Source organism: Andrographis paniculata, unplaced genomic scaffold (assembly GCF_009805555.1).
Source record: "Andrographis paniculata isolate CXL003 unplaced genomic scaffold, ASM980555v1 Contig64END, whole genome shotgun sequence".
Classification (NCBI taxonomy): Eukaryota; Viridiplantae; Streptophyta; class Magnoliopsida; order Lamiales; family Acanthaceae; genus Andrographis; species Andrographis paniculata.
This window is the reverse complement of record NW_026137600.1, coordinates 1,694,403-1,712,789: the sequence shown is the minus strand read 5'-3', so window position 1 is coordinate 1,712,789 and position 18,387 is coordinate 1,694,403. Positions and strand designations below refer to the sequence as shown.

Sequence of the window (18,387 nt, the reverse complement as noted above, 5' to 3'; positions counted from 1 at the left end):
AATTTATCATCTTCTAAGATACAGATAAATAAATAAATAAATAAATAGTCCATTAATATTACGAGTTAGATAGAGGGTAGGACGGCGCAAGGCATTTACCAAATTCACTAGGCTGTGTTTGTTTGGGGGATTGAATTCCTAATCCACTATTTATCTTATTTTTTTTCCCCAAAAAATCAAATCAAACACTTATTTTTTATTTTTTATATTATACTAAAAATCAATTTTACATTCAAAACATCACATTAACACTTATTTATATCACATCATACAACTATTCAAATTCAAAATTTTTACTATTTAAATCCCAACTCAAAATCCAATCCCCCAAACAAACACATCCTTATTCAATGTTTTTTAATAATATATTTCATCCGTCCTATATCTATATATTTATTTGTTTTTTTTACGGAGTTTGAAAAATATTAGTATAATATTGGAATAAAATAAAAATAAAAATTTTGTAAGGTTACGTAGATGGTACAATTACTTTAAAGAAAAATGAGTACTTTGTTATAGAACTAACCAAAATGAAAAAATAGATAGATTATTAAAAGACACATATTAAAAATTGATACTACTTATTTTGATGGTGTTAAGGAAGAAAATAATATATAGTCTAAAAGAATCAGAACTTAAATAATTATGTTCAAATAAAAATTTTGGAAAATTTGAGATTTATTATTATTTTTTTTGAAATGATAAATTTTTAAATTATTTTAACAATATAAATTTTAATAAAATATATATTCTTATAAAATATCATATATAAAAATATTATTTAAAATAAACTATAAAATAAAATCAAAACTCAAAAAATCCAATAAAAAATCTGATAATATCTAAGAAAATATAAAATTGGTTAGTATTAATAATATGATACAAAATATTTTATTATAAATAAATATTTGATTTTTTTTTGTAATAAGTATTTGAATTATTTTTTGATATTTTTATAAAAAATATTTTGTATTATTATTTATTATTATTTTTGAAAAATTACAATTAAAAAATAGTATTAAAAGAATGTATACTAGTATAATATAAATAACTAAATATATTATTTCCATTCCAAAATAATTATCTAATTTTGTCATTTTTAATTATCCCAAAACAATAGTCTTATTTTATTTTTAGTAACTAACTCTTCATTTTTTTTACAAAATTATCACCACATTTTCACAATAATTAAAATATTTTAGTATTTTAGAAACACTTTTACATCAACTATCAATATAATACAATTATTTTTTAATTTCCTTGTCCATTAACGGTGTGTTTGTTTGAGGGATTTTGCCAAAAATTCACATTCATCCAAATTTTTCCTCCAAAAACATCATATCAAATACCTATTTTTTATTTTTTATATTATTCAAAAAATCAATTTTATATTCAAACATCACATCAACATCTATTTATATCAGGTCGGTTAAAATTCAAAATTTTTACTATTCAAATCTCAACTCAAAATCCAACCCCCAAACAAACACACCCTAAGTGTCATATTTTATTTTATTTTATTTTTGGGACGGATGGAGTAATACAAGGGTGTGTTTGTTTGGAGGATTTTGTAAGATTTCTAATATTTATTTAATTTTTTTTTCAAAAATATCAAATCAAATACATATTTTTAATTTTTTATATTATTTTAAAAATTAAATATCACATAAACACCGTATCAGGTATTCAAATTTTTTACTATTCAAATCAAATCAAATCCAAACCCCCAAACAAACACACCTAAATAATTTTATAAATTTTTTGTTTAAAATATTTACAATTATACTTATTTATTTTTTTTTAAAAAAGATATAAACAAAAAAAAAATTACAAATAAGTTCATGTTTTAATTTTTTAAAAAAAAAAATTATTGAAAACCAAAAAAAACAAAAACTCACAACCATTTCTCTTTCCCCGTTTCCACTCGAATTCGCTTTCAATTTGACTTACAAAAGTACAACAATTCCTTACCACTGCCGTACAATTCCCGACGCCGTTGCCGGAGTACACTGTCGGAGATTTCAATCTTCATTTTTGCCCTTCTCTGCCTAACTCGTCTTCCATGTCTCCTTCCGCCATTGTCGCTTTTCTATTATTACATACGCTGATTTTCTATAACGGCGCGGCGGGGTTTGAAATTGGGATTGGATCTCGCTCGATTCTCCGATCAATCGACGGCGCCGAATCTGAAAATCTGGATTATGCTGTCGATTTGAATGTCTCCAATTTCGACACTGTCCTAAGGGAAGCCAAAGCTTCGTACGCCATCGTCGAATTCTTTGCTCACTGGTTAGTCAGTCGCTCAGATTTCTGTTTTTGTGCTTAGGACAATTGATATTTCTGTTTGTCGTTTTACTGATTGAGATATCTGAAGAGAAGCTTTCAAAAGACAAATAAAAAACAAACAAACAAACAGGAGTTTCGATTTTTCTCAAGGTTTTTGAATGGTTGCGGTGATGGAGAATTTGTGTGGAATTAACGTTGTCTTGGGCAATATTTATTAGCAAACGATCGAAATCTGCTCAAAATCCAGTCAACATTTCAATATTAAATTGGGATAAATCGGTGTAGTTTTTGGTTCTTCTGACAAGGTCAAAGGATCCTACAAATGTTGTAGTAATGTTCTTACAGTTGGTTGTAATGAATTAGAAGATAACAAATAAGAACATTCGATTATGTAATGAATTTGCACTCTTCTACTTCATGTCTGCATCGAATTTGGATCGAAAATTGGATAGGGGAAGTATGCTTTCGATGAAATGAATCGTAGTAGTGTCGAATTAACCTGGTGCAAGTGCTTCAACATTGTATTACACATAGCCATACTAAGTCATAGTTTTCGAGGTTGTAAGAATATAGTCGGCGCGATTCGACTTCTCTTGTTTCTTTAGCACAGGCATCGGCTGCCGAGTGAATGAGTGAAGAAAATAATAAGTCTGTTTGGTCAGCGTTTTTAGATGATTTTCTAAAATAATATTTTGTATTGAATGATTGATGTTTTATGAGCGGATAATATATATATATTATATTAATGTGTGTGTATTTTGTAATTTTTTTAATAATATTTATGAGGAATTGTTCAATTGAGAAACGCTGAGTGAACAGATTGAATGTTTCTTATGTCCAATTTTGGCATTTTTCAGGTGTCCTGCTTGCAGAAATTACAAGGTATGTCAGGTTTCAAAGCATATGTTTGTTAGTATCCGAAATATTCGGTTCTCACAAAAAAATATTACTCGAATAGCCACAATATGAGAAGATCGCAAAATTGTTTAATGGAGGAGATGCTGCCTATCAGGGGATCATATTGATGACTAGAGTCGATTGTGCATTGAAGGTATTAGTAGCATACTTAACTAAAGTTAAAATTCAGAACGGTAAATTTTTTTTGGGGTAAATACATTAAACATTGTGTGATTTACTAAAAAATCATTACTTTCCGGAAGATCTATCTGTATTTTGTAAAACTTTACATAAAACCTCTTATTAGTCAAATGACAGCCAATTTCGTGTAGAGTTTACAAAGTACAAATTGGCCTTTACGCAATTTTTAAACCATACGGAAGAATGATGGAATTTTTCTTTATATAATGTCATTTGTGCTTTGTTTTGCAAGTGAACCTGCGCTTTTACCGTGAAAACTTTTCAAGTTTTTGCAGCAGTTAAATGATTTTCGATCTGAAGTTTGTTGCAGAATTGCGCCAATACTCCCTCCGTTTTTTAATAAATTATCAATTTTTCCATTTTGGTCCATCCTATAACAAGTATTCATTTTTTAGTAACTGAACTATCTACCTAACATTACAAATACTATTATAATTTACAATATATTACGCAAATACCATTACATTTATATCATACAATATAGTTTAGTATTTTTATCTTTGTTTCTACTATATTCCAATATAATACTAATATTTATAAAATTCCGTACAAAAAGCAAACGGATACATAGATGTGGGACGGAGGGAGTATATGAATATATATATTCCCTCCGTCCTGTAGCAAGGTTGCCATTTGATTTTTGCATCATTATACTTGACAATTAAAATATCCTTATATTTGAATAATTTACTCTAAAAATGTCATTGTATTGGTATTATAATAGACTAATAAATATATTCTTGTATTTTTTTTTTCGATTTGTACCATGTCTTGATATAATAATTAATATTTAAAGATCAACTTGCAAAAAGCCAATGGCAACTGCAGTGGGACCGGAGGGAGTATTTTGATTTCATGGTTCCAAGTTTCTTGAATGTTTCTTGATCGACTTGTTTGAAGCGCAGATAAATACTGCTCTCTGCGACAAATTCTCTGTCGATCATTTCCCTATGCTTTTTTGGGGGCCGCCTTCTAAGTTCGTGTCCGGAAGTTGGAACCCGAAGCAAGAAAATAGTGAAATTCGTTTGATCGAAAATTTTCGAACAGCCGAACTTTTGCTGAATTGGATCAATAAGCAAACCAACAGGTCTGATACTTTACATTCTTATTACATGTTTATGTTAAGTGGAAGCATTTCAGCATTTTTGTATTAAAGCTTGTATAGTTTCGATTTTTATTTTCAGTTCGTATCGTTCGGACGATAGGAAATATGAGATCAATATGCTTCAGATAAACGAGTCTCGTTTCAGACAGGTTAGATTAATCTGCTATTTCATTTTTTACGCTCGATGTGTAACTAAATCAATAAACTCTGCGCCACGATCTTTATCGTTGCATTTTTTAAAAGATTGCGACTGCTGCGCATGATATTGAAGAGGCGACGGCAATTGCTTTCAGAATCATTTTAGACAATAAGGTGAGCAAATTCACGCCATTTTTTTTTGCTTCACTTTTGAATCATATTGTTTTCTTTTAACACATACTTTACTCCGTCGAAATGCACGCTTTTCTGTAGATGATTAAGCCGGAGACTCGTTCTTCACTCTTAAAATTCTTACAAATTTTGGTCGTTCATCATCCCTCCCGAAGGTCGTCATCCATTCTCGTTCTCTTTAGTTATTTTAGTTTCCATGCTTTTGTCCTTTCCGATTTTTCGTCATCTTTGATCTGTATGTTCTTCTGTAGCTGCCGGACGGGAACTGCCGAAATTCTCATTGATTTCGACGATTTTCCAGCCACGAAAAACGAAACCGGGATTTGCGGGAAGGATGTTCCTCGAGGATACTGGGTGGGCATGTCGCAATTCATCATTATACCAAATTGATCTTGATTTTGTTAACCTGACTGTCGATTTATCTTGCAGGAGTTTTGTCGAGGAAGTAAGAACGAGACCCGAGGTTTTAGGTGCGTTGTCGATACATCGTTTGTCCGTCTCGAGCAAGTTTTTGTCGAATCGCTTCTACTGATGTAGGTCTTATCTTTGTAGTTGCGGATTGTGGATTTTATTTCACTCGCTTTCGGTAAGAGTCGCTGACGAAGAAAGCCAGACGGCCTTTACTACAATCTGTGATTTTATCCGTAATTTCTTCGCCTGCCAGGAGTGCCGGCAACATTTTTACAGCATGTGTTCGACGTAAGTTGGACACAAGCTTACGATAACCATTTTTAAGCGCTTTCGATTTAATTCCCTAACGTATCGTTCTTGCAGCGTTTCCAATCCTTTTCAGACACAGCGCGACTTCGCCGTATGGCTGTGGAAAGCCCACAACAAAGTTAACGAGCGTCTTATGAACGAAGAAGTGTCTCTAGGAACGGGCGATCCTGAATTCCCGAAAACTCCGTGGCCTCCGAGACAGCTATGTCCGAAATGCTCGGTTTCGAGAAGCGGCGGGAGTCGGATTGACTGGAACGTCGATGAGGTTTACCGGTTTTTGGTTACTTACTACGGGGAGACTTTACAGTCTCGATACAACGGTAGCAACCGAACGGTAGAAAGGCTAACCGATGATTCGGTGGCTTCGCCAAATGCGGTTATGGTTCCCGTTGGCGCTGCTGCGGCGATTGCCGTTGTGAGCTTCGCATTTGGAGCGTTCGCTTACTTCTGGCATCGGAAGCGAAAAATTCGAAAGTATAAACACGATCCGTACACTTTGAAGACTATTTAGCCATCGAGGTAAAAGGGGCGCATTGAAATTTATAGTACGCGAAGAAAATTCGATTTTTTTGGTAGAGATTTGGTGTACTCGGAAATTCTTCTCCGCGACCATTTCAGGTCGAGGAGAAATCTTGAATTGATGCAGCTTACGGCGTGTATATACAACATTGGTCGAGTTTTCGGAAGCTTCCGATAAGGTAGTCGAGGTTCGGCTTCGAACATCTTTATAGTACAATTGTGTATTTTTTTACTTGTGTGTCGATGTTATAGCGATTGTGCTTACTCTGATTAGTTACAGTGTTAATAGCACACAACACATGAACTGACAACAAATGACAACTTGACCAAATAGTGTATACTATAATACATTTCAGCTACAAAAAAGGTTAACATACTAAAAATATACTTTTTTCTGTCCTAATTCAAAGTACTATTTTTATTATTTTATCTGTCTAACTCAAACGTTTTTTTAGTAAAAGTAATCATACACTGGTATCAAAATATTTTTAATTTTTATTTAAATTATAAATATATTATTATACATACAATAATTTTATATAAAAAGTCAATAGACAATAATGTTAAAATCTATTACACTTTCACTGACCAAGATTCTAAAAGTCTTATTTATTTTTTGTTTATTGATATTTGAATATTAATTATTATATCAAAACATAGTACAAATTAATAAAAAATTGCAAATATACTTTCTTCAGTTTACTAATAGAAATACATTTGTAAAAAAAAATTATAGAATATTTTTAAAATTAATACAATGACACAAAATGTAAATAAATAAGAAGAGAGGGATGGAAGAAGTATGATATAGATTGTTGTAAAATATATGATATAGATAGTATGTGCTGTTTAATTATCTTTTATGTGTTGTTCAGAGCTAATCGAAATGCTACTTCACTTAAATCAGCACCGTAACAATTCCCGTAGATAATTTTATCAACTTCGCCCGCGACTAATTTTAAAAGATGTTTCGATGCGAAACTAAAAGACGGTACGTACATTCATTTGAACATGGAGGTTGGCGACAACGGCGGGGTGTCGAGTTGGTACAAGTTGAAAGCCGGTCCGACGAACCGGAACACAATCCACCCTCCGATCACGATGAAGATGGAGGCGTAAGCGAACTTGTTAAGCCAAAACAAGAGGCCCTTCTCGCCCACGTAGACCTCGACGAGCTTCTCCGTCAATGTCATCGAGTCCCAATCCTTCGGAGCGGGCTTTAATTTAATCTTCTCTGCCGCGCTCTCCGCCTCTTGCTTCCTCCGTTTTCTCGAGCCTCTTTTAAACCGAATTTCGACCGTATTCGGCGGCGTTATCCGCGACTTTGTAGGTGGCGACGACGACCCCGAGTCCTCGCCACCGGAAACGTTGTTATCGTTCCTGTCGCCGCCGTTATTTTGAATCGCCGTTACCGGCGGGATGTATCGAGGATGCCGGAGAGGGTGAGGGGCCTGTGACCGGAAAGTAGTGATTGTCTTTGGGAAAGACAGCATTGTGCGTTGTTTTGTGCTTCAATTCAGATCATACGTATTGAAGAAAAACAGCAACCCTGAAAATTTAATTCGATTATTAGATAGTGAATATCAGATGAAGGCAATAAAACGTGATTCTTGAACAATATTGTTACCTGTGGGAGTGTTTTGCTCGGACCAAGAACCTTGTTTATGGCCTCAGATTTTTGTGTTCGTTGATGGATAAGAACATCAACTGAAAACACGACTTTAGCTTAGTTGTTGGAGAGTCGCATTTATATTTTCCAGCGATTTTATCTTTGTAATGTTTGCAGTTACGGGGGACGGTCAAATTTGCCTTGCATTAATTTTCAGTTACAGTGACTGGAATTGACTGTTTTGTCCTTACTTGTTTCGGGTCCGGTTGAAAAGTATCGGGTTCTGGTGTTTTTAGTGAAAATTGGCTAGAAACCCGTCTAAAATCCGAACCCGGATCCGAATTTGGATCCGGATCCGATATTGGAGGATCTAGCATATTCGTACGCTCTATTCGTTTATAAAAAGGGTTTTTCAGGACGCCCACGGGTATTTCGTTCCTTCAATTCAAACTGTGTCTCGACATTTCTTCGGTTCTGCGTCTTTCGGAAGGGGTGGGTACGCTTGTTTATCTTTCCTTCTAATTAGATTGGTGTTTATATTGATTTCGGTTTTGAATTCTGCGCATACAGTTAATTTTGCGGTGTCGGTTGCTCATTTCTGTGTTAAGGCGACTTGATTTACTTGTAGATCTACTTGAATTTGGGAGTTTTTAGTGTATTCTGTTTTAGACTTATGGATGGCCTTCGACGGTAGTAGAATTCTGCATCTTCTTGTGACCTCGAATTTTTTGTGTTGATTTGTCGTTGGTTGCATAATGGTCTGTGATCGCGTAAGTTGAAATATTGGTCGGAATTCTATGAATTTAGGTTTATTTTCTGGCTGTCTTTTTTCTGTACCTACGTAGAAAGAGATGTTTTTGGATAATCTGTGGTTAGTTTAGAGAGATTAGAATTCTAGGGTATAAAAATATGGTAATTTCTGTAATTTGGTTTACATGGGGAATTTTAATAATTCAGGGAATAATAAGCAGTATAGGGTATTATATGTAGCAGTTTCATTATTCTTCTGTGAATGATACTTTAGATGGCTGTGGCTGTGGATTTTGGGTTTCCAAATTGAATTTGGTAGTTTATGGGCCATGTATCTTGTATAAATGCAATGCTTGGGATTCTAATTATCTTGAAGATGCCGGAAAAATGCTTGAACTGTGTCAGGTTGAAATTTGGGCTTTCAAATTCTATGGGTTAGTTTAAAGTTAATGGAGAAACAATAGGTTTTAACATTGAAGAACATACTGAGATAAATTATAAAAATAAGATGGCTAGAAGATATTGGTGAAAAACTATATGGTGCTTAATGTTGCGATTGTTTTTATGTGTCAATGGAATAAGGGTTTCCAATCACTCTTAACTCTTTTGTTGCTTGAGTCGGCGAAGCTTTCAAATTCGTGGTCAATAATATTCATCTCAGCCTCTTTTTTTTTTTTTTTTTTTTTTTTTAAATTATTATTTTTATTATTATGTTATCTTTAAGTTTTTTTTTAACACTGTTGTTCACTGAAGAATTTATTCATTGAGGTTAGTCACTCTGCAGGCACTAAAGTTGTGAGAAAAGTAGACAAGGCCATTTCTTACGTCATCATGAAGTACTTGGAATACACACCACTTGATCGGTAGGTTTTGAAGATCTTGTAAAACTCTACATTATACTTGTATATCTTATTTTTTAATAGATTATTATATATTTTTTACTATTTTCATTTGATTGTTCATTGATGTTCTAGTGAAAAATTAACCAACAAAAATGCTATGTTTTATTTTATTTTATTTTATTTTTTATTGTCAGAATAAATGACTTCTTGAGTCATGTAAATCTTGGAGAAAGGACCATCAAAGGATGCCTAGAGGCTTACTCTTGTAAGAATTATTTAAATTATGAGTTAGCGGTATGTATGGTGGTGGAGATTAAATTTGATTTTCTTGGCTTTGTGGTTTTCTAGGCAAGCATACAGGAACAGATAAGAGGCTTTCTCTAAGCCTGGAGAATGAGGTGATATGAATAGAACCAAACGATTCTTAATATATCAACTGCCACTATCGGCCTCAATCTCACAGAAATGCCAAACTTCATGTTCTGCTGAGATTTAAAAACTTATATTCGGTGCTTTACCATTACAGATTCTGGACCACCTTGGAAAGTCTTTGGATACCGACTCCTCCTCTCCAGTTGAATATCTATGCAGTCGATCCAGGTTGCTAAAATTAATAAGTACAGCATCTGCTAATTAGCATGTGCAATTTGTGACTCATTCCTTAATATTTACGTCACAGTCGGAAGACAATGATTTATCTGCTTCTTACTCTCCATCACATGTATCCAGATTATGATTTCAGGTAACTCTGTAACTTGTCCTAATTAAATTATTCTGCTAGTTCTTGAAACCGTGCCGGTAAGGAGGATTATGGGTAATGCCACTGTCAGCTTTCTTTGCGTCGTGGCATCCCGCTAAATAATCCTTCCTTAACAGCCTTGGGAGTGTTGTCAGAAGGTTTGACAGACAGTTTAGATTACTGTTGCTCTTATAGGAGCTGAGAGTTCAAGTCTCTCCATTTCCCATCTGTATCATTAAGTGATGTGATTTCTTAACCCTTAGTTTATATCGTTACCCCTTTATGCTTCTCTATATCTGTTCGACTGTTCCCTTTCATTCTACAATCTGCCATCTTTGATTTACCAGTGCAGTGAAAGCTCACGAATTTTTCACCGAGGAAAGCTGGGACAGTGTTAAGCAGATTTTCGATGATTACATGTTTGAAGCCTCAAAGGTACCTTTATATGTCCATAAACAGCTGACAATCTTGATACAGATAGAGTCCTGGGTGAATTTACTGGGTTATGTGTTCTTGAATATGCTCAAATCCTTGCAGTTTTAAATTATGGCTTGGCTTCTGTATGTTATCTTTCCAGGTCAGGTCCAGTAATTGCATTATTTTGCTTCCAGTAATTTCAGGTTTTCATTGGGAATTTTTTGGATTTTTGGTTTGCATCATATTGGAATTTTCTAAATATGGAATTTTGATTTGCTTTGGATCAGTAATTCAGTATACTGAAAATCATAATAAACTCAAAATCTCAAATATATTAAAATATTCATATATTATATTGAAAGTGTATACATATTGCATATTATGTGGGTTTGTATTCGGAATTTTTTTGTATTTAATATTTGTTTGTAATTGTTTAAATATTAGATAATCTTGTCATTGTCATGTGTTTGTTTTACATTTCATTTATTAATAAAATTTATCTAACTAAAAAAGAATTAGATTTTTTAATATATTATACAAGTTCAGAATTTTTAGCTTGGTGCGGATTTTATAATTCAGATTTTCAGACAATTCAGTTTGATTCAAATAATTTTTCTTACACCCCTATTCATTCCCGTGAGATGAGTTCAATGGTGTAACGGTACTTATGTGGGATATTTGTTCTTCACAAGTTGCATATAGCTTGTTTTTCATTCTCAAATTTAGTTTACAAAACCTGACCGAAAATGCTGTGACTTAGCTCCCCAGTTACCCTTTGATTTGGAGTTTTCTAGAAATATTTGTAGTAGAATCCGCATCCTTTTTTTCCATCTCTAAAACTTCGATTGCAGGCATGGCTAGAGGAGAATGAAGTTCCCCTACTCGAGACCTTGTACAAGACCTTAGATGAGGTATTCTCTAATTTCAAATCGAAGAATAAAATGAATGACAATACTATTTCCACACAACCGCTGAGTTCTTACAAAATAGAGCTATATGTTGTTACATGACCATCTCATTTAAAAAATTAAATTGGAAGGATACATATTGTTTATTTATTTATATATGATGGAGTCAAACAACGCACTGGTTATCTGTAGGTTGTGAAGCTAGCCGAATGTGAGATTTATAGTTACAACCCGGAGGCCGAGGCCAATCCCTTCCTTGAAAAAGGATCAATGTAAGAATCATCCATACAAAATTACAAACCACACTAGATGCTTGTTTACTTCCTTTACATTCTTACTCTTGTCATTTTCTCTGCCTTTCAGATGGTCGTACCATTTTTTCTTCTACAACCGAAAGCTCAAGCGCGTCGTGTACTTTAACTTCGGCTGCTTGAGGTATGTTTAGCTCATGCATTCTTGATCCATCAGTTTTAGGCCAGCATCATATTCATTATTAGGGATACTAAAAATACCATACTCTGTATACTGTATCGAATATTTTGATATGCTAGAAAATATCTATGTCGTACCAAAAATTTGATATACTGAAAATATATATCGATACCATACAAATATATGTTGAAAACTCGGTGTATATGGTATCTGTATATGTTTTTTTTACTGAAATATCAAAATTAAAAATAGTTTTATAAATTTAGAGACAATAAAAATTATTACCTCCATCCGACCGGTAAAAAATAATTTTGATATCAATAATACAAAAATTCGATACAGTTTCATACTATGTACTAAAATTTCGGTATTTTTAGTATTTTTGGGTATGCATGGTATTTTGATAATTCGACCCGTACTCATCATACACTCTTTGTCGTCGCAGCAATCTGGTCGGCGACTTTGGCGATGAGTCGAGCTTCGAGGAAGACGACGAAATATTCGAAGGAATGGACATGTAAAGGAGGCTGCTTTAGGTTCCATTGTAGCTACAGAATCCGACTTTATGTTTCTTGTAAAGAAGGGCCTCTTCTTACCCTTTTGTTTCCTGTGTATATTTAGCTAAGTAAATAAAATGATGTCTGAACTTGAGGATGAACTTGATGCTGTAAGAATCTGTGAGATTCGTTTTAGGAGAAAAAAATCAATTAATCATTATCCATACAAGGAAGTTTACAGAATAGGCATGGACTAGGATAGGGTAGGATCATAGGATGATACAGATTTGGGGATTCCTAAGTTAGAAATATGAAAAATGATGGCTCTTCAGTTATTGTATCCAATAGAGGCTTTCGAGATGCTCTGTGTTGATACTCCAGGCGCAATCTGGACCATCCATTTTCGCAGCTTTCTACCAAATTCTCCGTCGCCGGAGCTACTCGGACTGCGTTGTCTCCGGCGGAGGGAGCGGCCGCAACGACGAACACGGCGGCGTCTGCTGGCGTGACGATTGAATTGACTCTCCTCATCGGAAACATGATGTAGAGGCTTCCGAACTCCAAGTCGTCGTCGGCGGCGAGCGGGGAGAATCGGTTCCCGATTTTGACAGATTCGGAATTGGTGAGGAAGTAGGAAGGATAGTCGAGCATGAGATCCGCGGCTTTCACCTGGTGGCGGAACTGGCGGAGCTGGCCGCCGGGGAGAATAACCCTAGCGGAGATGGGGCTTTTGAGTTTGGGAGATGGAATAGCGCAGGAAGTGTAGTTTCCCATGGCGGTGGAATTAAGGTCGGTATTGAATGGCGCAGAATAACTGCGCGCATATATAACGTGGATAGAAGAAGAAGATAGAGAGGGAAAAATGGCGTGTGGCAGTGGAGTAGTGGAATAATGGGAAACTTGCATATCTGCCATTGCCAACTGGAAGTCATGGTAAACGACAGTTGTGGGGGCAAGCAGAGGCTGGCAAACGCGGTCCTGATTTTCCGCTTTGCGGTGGATTTCATTTCATATGGAAAATCATTCTCGCGAATGTCGGCGTCGCCATCATTGGATCGACAGAAGGTACGCCCAATTATCTGGGTTTGTTTATACGAGAATGGATTGGATCTGAGCTTTACAGTCTTCTTCTGTTCTTCACGCAGGACAACCTGTACGCGGATGATGAACTGATGATAGTCTACGCTTTCGTCGATCTCCTTCCTTCCTTCCTTCCTTCCTACAGGTGCAATTTTCGATTCAGAATTTCAGCGAATTGCGAGTTTCATTTAAGTATCCACTGAAACACTGCACTCACTTACCTTTGGTGATTAGGTTTGATCGCCATTGTTAGGTCTGTTTTTCCTTCTAAATTGCTCTCTTCCAAACGGCGTAGACAGCCTGTTCATAGTCTCTTCCTTCCTTCCAACAGGTGCAATTTTCGATTCAGAATTTCATCGAATTGTGAGTTTCATTTCAGTATCCACTGAAGCACTGCACTCACTTACCTTTGGTGATTAGGTTTGATCGCCATTGTTAGATCTGTGTTTCCTTCTGAATTGCTCTTCCAAGCGGCGTAGACATTCTATTCATAGTCTCTTCCTTCCTACAGGTGCAATCTTCGATTCTGAATTTCATCGAATTGCGAGTTTCATTTCAGTATTCACTGAAACACTGCACTCTACTGCACTGCACTCTTACCTTTGGTGATTAGGTTTGATCGCCATTGTTAGGTCTGTGTCTCCTTCTGAATTGCTCTTCCAAACAGCGTAGACAGTCTGTTCATAGTCTCTTCCTTCCTTCCTTCCTACAGGTGCAAATTTTCGATTCAGAATTCCATCAAATTGCGAGTTTCATTTCAGTATTCATCGAAACACTGCACTCACTAAAGCTGAAGTCAAAATCGTTATTCTTTCCCTTTCTTCAGTAGAATCTCCAGTCCCAAGCCCCTACTCAAAACGTTGAGGGGGTAGCCGACAAGAAGGATGAAATCCCCAAATGCCCCAATAAGACTACCTTTCAAGTAATACAGAAAGGGGCGGACAACTATTTTAACTCCCGATGCAGGAGTAGGAATCTAAATCTTACCTTTGGTGATTAGGTTTGATCGCCATTGTTAGGTCTGTTTTTCCTTCCAAATTGCTCTTCCGAACGGCGTAGACAGTCTGTTCATATAGTTCATTGGCTGTTTGGGGATTTGCAGTGAAACTTCCTATTGTGTGAAGTTGCTAGAAAACTATCCTACTAGGGTTTCATGGAATTTAGTTCACTTCACAGAATTTGGATTTACAGCTAAGATGGTTTTTAATAGGAATTCGGGATCTATAATGGTCTTCACAAGGATTTGTTTGATCCATTTGAGCTGCTTTTTTGTGAATGGAAGTATGGTTCTTGAACTAGATCTCTGTAGAATCGAATTATCTTGTCCTAGTAGCTGTGAGATGGTTTAGCTACACATTTCTTGCATACAATGGAGGAGAATCAATTATTCTGACATTCTTGATTCAAGGGTCCTCAACGAGAGTAAGGTTAGAGCTGTAAACGAGCCGAATCTAGTCGAACTTGTCATGTTTGAGTTCGACTCGCGTTTATTCGTTAAAAAATACGAGCTGAAAATTTTGTTTGAGTTCGGCTCGGCTCGTTAAAGAGAATTTTTTATTTAATTTTTAAAAAATAAATTAAATATATTATGTTTATGAAAATATATTTCTTTCGTCTCTTAACTATCTATCAATTTTTTTTATTTTGATCTGTCTCATAACAAACTATCAATTTTATTTTTTTTTAAAGTAATTGTACTATCTACCTGACATTACTTTTATTTCTACTATTTCCTAATATAATACTAATATTTTTAAAATCCTTGCAAAAAGTACATGGATAAATAAATATGAGACTGAGGGAGTATTTACTTATAAAATATAAAATTACTAATTTAATTTTTTAATAAATATTTTCGAACATTCGCGAATAAATTCGAGTTTGTTGGTGAGCATAACAAGCTAAAATTTATGTTTGTATTCGGCTTGTTTAGCTTAACAAATAAGCTCAAATGAACCGATATTTTGAGGGATTGGGTCAGCTGCTATTAGCTCCTATGTAGTACCGTAATATGAGGTTTGTGTTTGTTCATGGGATTATTGACGATAGCTATTGTTGCTTGATTATCTACCATAACGTCAGATTCTTTTGTCTTATACTATGTTAAAGAGCAATTAATTGCTATACAAGGTTTAGATGTCAAGTTAGACATTTATTTTTTAATGTATACGACAATACTTCCAAAAAGATATGTTTTCAAACTTCACTCTATACTCCATTTCCATCACATCCATTGTTATTTGTTCTAATATCATCTCCAATCTATATATAACTTTATTTTTTCAAGAGCTATCTTAAATTTCTCTATTTTTTTCGGGACTTTCATATCCTTTATTTCTACAGACTTAGAAGAATATTTCATTTATATTTATAGTTTATATATTATTTTTTAAATTTACAAATAAGATTCAGTATTTTTCCAGAAATAAGATTCAATATTTTTCCAGACAATTTAAATATAATATATAATTTATAATTATTTTATCATAAGTAATTAATTATAAATATCAATAAACTTTATAAATTAATAAAGATATAAGTTACTATAAATAGCACTTACAAAATTAAAATATAATATACAAAAATAAATTAATTTATAAATAATAAAAACAAAATTAATAAAAAGTAAAATGCTAATGGGACAATAATATAATTTTATAGATAAGTCAGAACACAACAGGTTAAAATTGCAGTGCCTGATGAGCCTTGAAGAATGATATATGCTTCTATATATATCAATCTTTTCTTCTTCCATCAAAGCTTCTGTATTTTCATTTCCTGTTGTGACCACAGAATAAATCACTAGTTAAGCAAGTGTTCTATATGATCTTTACTATAGCATGTTTAATTTCCATTTCATTCCATGATTGATCAAATATATATTTGGATTTGTTCTTTTGGGCTTTAAGAGTGTTAGTACGGGGGATGGTTATGGTGCTCATTGAACAAATCAACATGCGTTATATATACAAACAACACACATTAGTATTATACACCGTACATGTGTATAATAAAGGTATGCGCTGTTTTTTAATAATAATAAATATGCTGTATACAAGTATGTCATGTGTTAAAATCAACTCTTGTGTGTGCTATGTGAGACTATAGCATGTGTGTTAGTTCATGTGCTGTATTTGTATTATATTAACATATACAATGTGTTGTTTGTAGTAATATTGTGTGTTGGCTGTAGTAATATTGTGTGTTGTTGAGACTATGACATGTATGTTTTGTTGATGTGCTGTATTTGTATTATATTAACTTATACATTGCGTTGTTTATAGTAATATTATGTGATATCTAATAGTACACGATGTGCTATTCAGCACTGAATTTTAGCTGCAGCCGTGTTAGTATAGGTTAATTATAGAATAACTTTGTTACATTTTACAGTGGCTTTCTACAGGGACGGCCCTAGCTGGCAAAAAGGGCGCCACACAACGCCCACCATAAATAAGGATCATTATACACATATTTGCAGGAAAACTCCACTATAAGATCCTCAATTGATCGCAGATAGAACCGAGAGGAAGAAGACAATTTGGGTGAAGTGAAGAGTTTGGGCTGAGTCCGGCGGGCCGGGCTAAGAAGTCGGCCAACAAATTATATTTTCGAAGGATCTGTTGGGTTAGATCTCGAATAGCTAAAAAATCCCAACATACTATTTATAATGTTAATTAACCAAATCCCAAATACATATTTATATACATATAGACTTATTACCTGAGTTTGGGGTGTTTCAATGGAAGAATTCCGGTGAGTTTTGATAACCTTAGAGTGAAACAAAGAGAGTTTTCGACGGCAGATTTTTGGTAGATGTCGAGGTTTAGAGTGAAGCACCAGCCTCTGTCTTGCGGCGTGATTACCATGTGCCTTAATTAGAAGTCCCTTCTCCGGTAAAGAACAAGAAGGAAGATCGGAGAAAGAATTGGTAAAATCGAAGTCGATCGGAGGTTATTTGAGTCCGTCGGAGGAGATGACACTGTCCACTGGAGAAGATGATCAACATGCATCGTCAATCTGCCGGAGTTCGAAGCTGTTCGGAGAAGAAGTTGCTGCGCTAATCCGCTTGACATCGATGCCGATTATGCGAGAGATAGATTTGGAGTTAAGTTGTCTCGTTGCTTGAATCGGGAGTCGATTTCATCGTCGTTATTGTTTTTGTTTTTAGTTTACAGTTTGGCCATTATTTTTTTCGATTCGATTTATTATATGGGTTTATTCGATTATTGTTTTCGCTAATTAAAATCGTATTTTGTTTAAGAAGGTTGTTCGATAAATTCAACTATTCAAAATATAAATTCACTTCACAACATTTGACATTAGATCTGTCTAATTTAAAATACATGTACAAATATAATTGAATAGGCTAAAATTTCAAGAATTCTTCCTATGAATATGAATATGTCATATTTGATAATTTTAATAGTTTATATAGTATTTTCATATTTATTATATCAAAACAATTTTTTATAAAAAAAAACTGTTTTTATAATGATTTGGGCTTTTGGCTTTGCTTATTTTTAGGTTAATCCAAAGTCCAAACACACCTTAACTATTTGCAAAAGATTGAAATTCCTTACAAATTTCCTAGCAAATTTCGTTGCAAGGAAAGGCCTTTTACAAGGGAATTTTCCCAAGCAAATTCATAGTTTATTTGTTACAATCAAACCCCTATTTTCGATTTAATTTTTCATTGTTTTCAAGCAAAATCAAAACTTCAAAATCAAGGGTGATTCCGATTTTCGAAGGATTCTGAGCGAAAATAAAATAAAATAAAATATGACCCCTTAAATATATATAAATAATATTTTTTATTTATAATTAAATAAAATAATTTTCTAATATTTTTAAATAAAAAATAGTATAAAAAACTATTTTCAAATTTTGTTTCTACACCACCAAACTTCAATATTTTATATTGACATATATCAAATAAGTTATATGTGTAAAAATTATACATATGTAACATAAATAAATAATGACCTCCCACTCGGGCCCAAGGCCGGCCCTGTTCAAAATATATCTAAGATATTTATAATTAGAAATCTCTCC

General features: G+C 34.0%; 3 protein-coding genes across 38 annotated transcripts; 2 read left to right on the top strand and 1 right to left on the bottom strand.

The window, feature by feature from the left end:
* The first annotated feature begins 1,949 nt into the window (after positions 1 to 1,949).
* LOC127261608 (sulfhydryl oxidase 1-like) lies at positions 1,950 to 6,416 on the top strand. Its single transcript, XM_051289879.1, has 11 exons — positions 1,950 to 2,289; positions 3,144 to 3,168; positions 3,245 to 3,337; positions 4,290 to 4,471; positions 4,569 to 4,638; positions 4,733 to 4,801; positions 4,901 to 4,974; positions 5,071 to 5,173; positions 5,249 to 5,289; positions 5,372 to 5,518; positions 5,594 to 6,416. The coding sequence occupies exons 1-11, from the start codon at positions 2,063 to 2,065 to the stop codon at positions 6,048 to 6,050; spliced, it is 1,488 nt and encodes a 495-aa protein (XP_051145836.1). The 5' UTR covers positions 1,950 to 2,062; the 3' UTR covers positions 6,051 to 6,416.
* A 432-nt stretch (positions 6,417 to 6,848) lies between these two features.
* LOC127261785 (uncharacterized) lies at positions 6,849 to 7,783 on the bottom strand. 2 transcript variants are annotated; one of them, XM_051290186.1, is made up of 2 exons: positions 7,686 to 7,783; positions 6,849 to 7,567 (listed from the first exon to the last, which is right to left on the bottom strand). In XM_051290186.1, the coding sequence occupies exon 2, from the start codon at positions 7,549 to 7,551 to the stop codon at positions 7,060 to 7,062; it is 492 nt and encodes a 163-aa protein (XP_051146143.1). In that variant the 5' UTR covers positions 7,552 to 7,567; positions 7,686 to 7,783; the 3' UTR covers positions 6,849 to 7,059. The 2 variants fall into 2 exon arrangements, with proteins under 2 accessions (XP_051146143.1, XP_051146142.1); XM_051290185.1 differs by having other exon boundaries at positions 6,849 to 7,607; positions 7,686 to 7,776.
* Positions 7,784 to 8,085: 302 nt separating this feature from the next.
* LOC127261710 (uncharacterized) lies at positions 8,086 to 17,654 on the top strand. 35 transcript variants are annotated; one of them, XM_051290040.1, is made up of 15 exons: positions 8,086 to 8,159; positions 9,202 to 9,280; positions 9,454 to 9,524; positions 9,608 to 9,657; positions 9,786 to 9,859; positions 9,939 to 10,001; positions 10,346 to 10,433; positions 11,267 to 11,326; positions 11,516 to 11,595; positions 11,687 to 11,758; positions 12,201 to 13,317; positions 13,398 to 13,477; positions 13,567 to 13,663; positions 13,753 to 13,843; positions 16,726 to 17,654. In XM_051290040.1, the coding sequence occupies exons 2-11, from the start codon at positions 9,249 to 9,251 to the stop codon at positions 12,274 to 12,276; spliced, it is 666 nt and encodes a 221-aa protein (XP_051145997.1). In that variant the 5' UTR covers positions 8,086 to 8,159; positions 9,202 to 9,248; the 3' UTR covers positions 12,277 to 13,317; positions 13,398 to 13,477; positions 13,567 to 13,663; positions 13,753 to 13,843; positions 16,726 to 17,654. The 35 variants fall into 35 exon arrangements, with proteins under 35 accessions (XP_051145997.1, XP_051145993.1, XP_051145985.1 ...); XM_051290036.1 differs by lacking the exon at positions 16,726 to 17,654 and adding an exon at positions 14,159 to 14,725; XM_051290028.1 differs by lacking the exon at positions 16,726 to 17,654 and adding an exon at positions 14,045 to 14,725.
* The last annotated feature ends 733 nt before the right edge of the window (positions 17,655 to 18,387 follow it).

Bases quoted from the DNA above. Each gene is read 5' to 3' on its own strand.
- LOC127261608 (XM_051289879.1), top strand. From the start codon at position 2,063: ATGTCTCCTTCCGCCATTGTCGCTTTTCTATTATTACATACGCTGATT. The intron at 3,169-3,244 runs GTATGTCAGGTT...TTACTCGAATAG, and splicing joins CTGCTTGCAGAAATTACAAG to CCACAATATGAGAAGATCGC. The intron at 4,472-4,568 runs GTCTGATACTTT...TTTTATTTTCAG, and splicing joins ATCAATAAGCAAACCAACAG to TTCGTATCGTTCGGACGATA.
- LOC127261785 (XM_051290186.1), bottom strand. From the start codon at position 7,551: ATGCTGTCTTTCCCAAAGACAATCACTACTTTCCGGTCACAGGCCCCT.
- LOC127261710 (XM_051290045.1), top strand. From the start codon at position 9,249: ATGAAGTACTTGGAATACACACCACTTGATCG. The intron at 9,525-9,607 runs GTAAGAATTATT...GTGGTTTTCTAG, and splicing joins ATGCCTAGAGGCTTACTCTT to GCAAGCATACAGGAACAGAT. The intron at 11,759-12,200 runs GTATGTTTAGCT...TTGTCGTCGCAG, and splicing joins TTTAACTTCGGCTGCTTGAG to CAATCTGGTCGGCGACTTTG.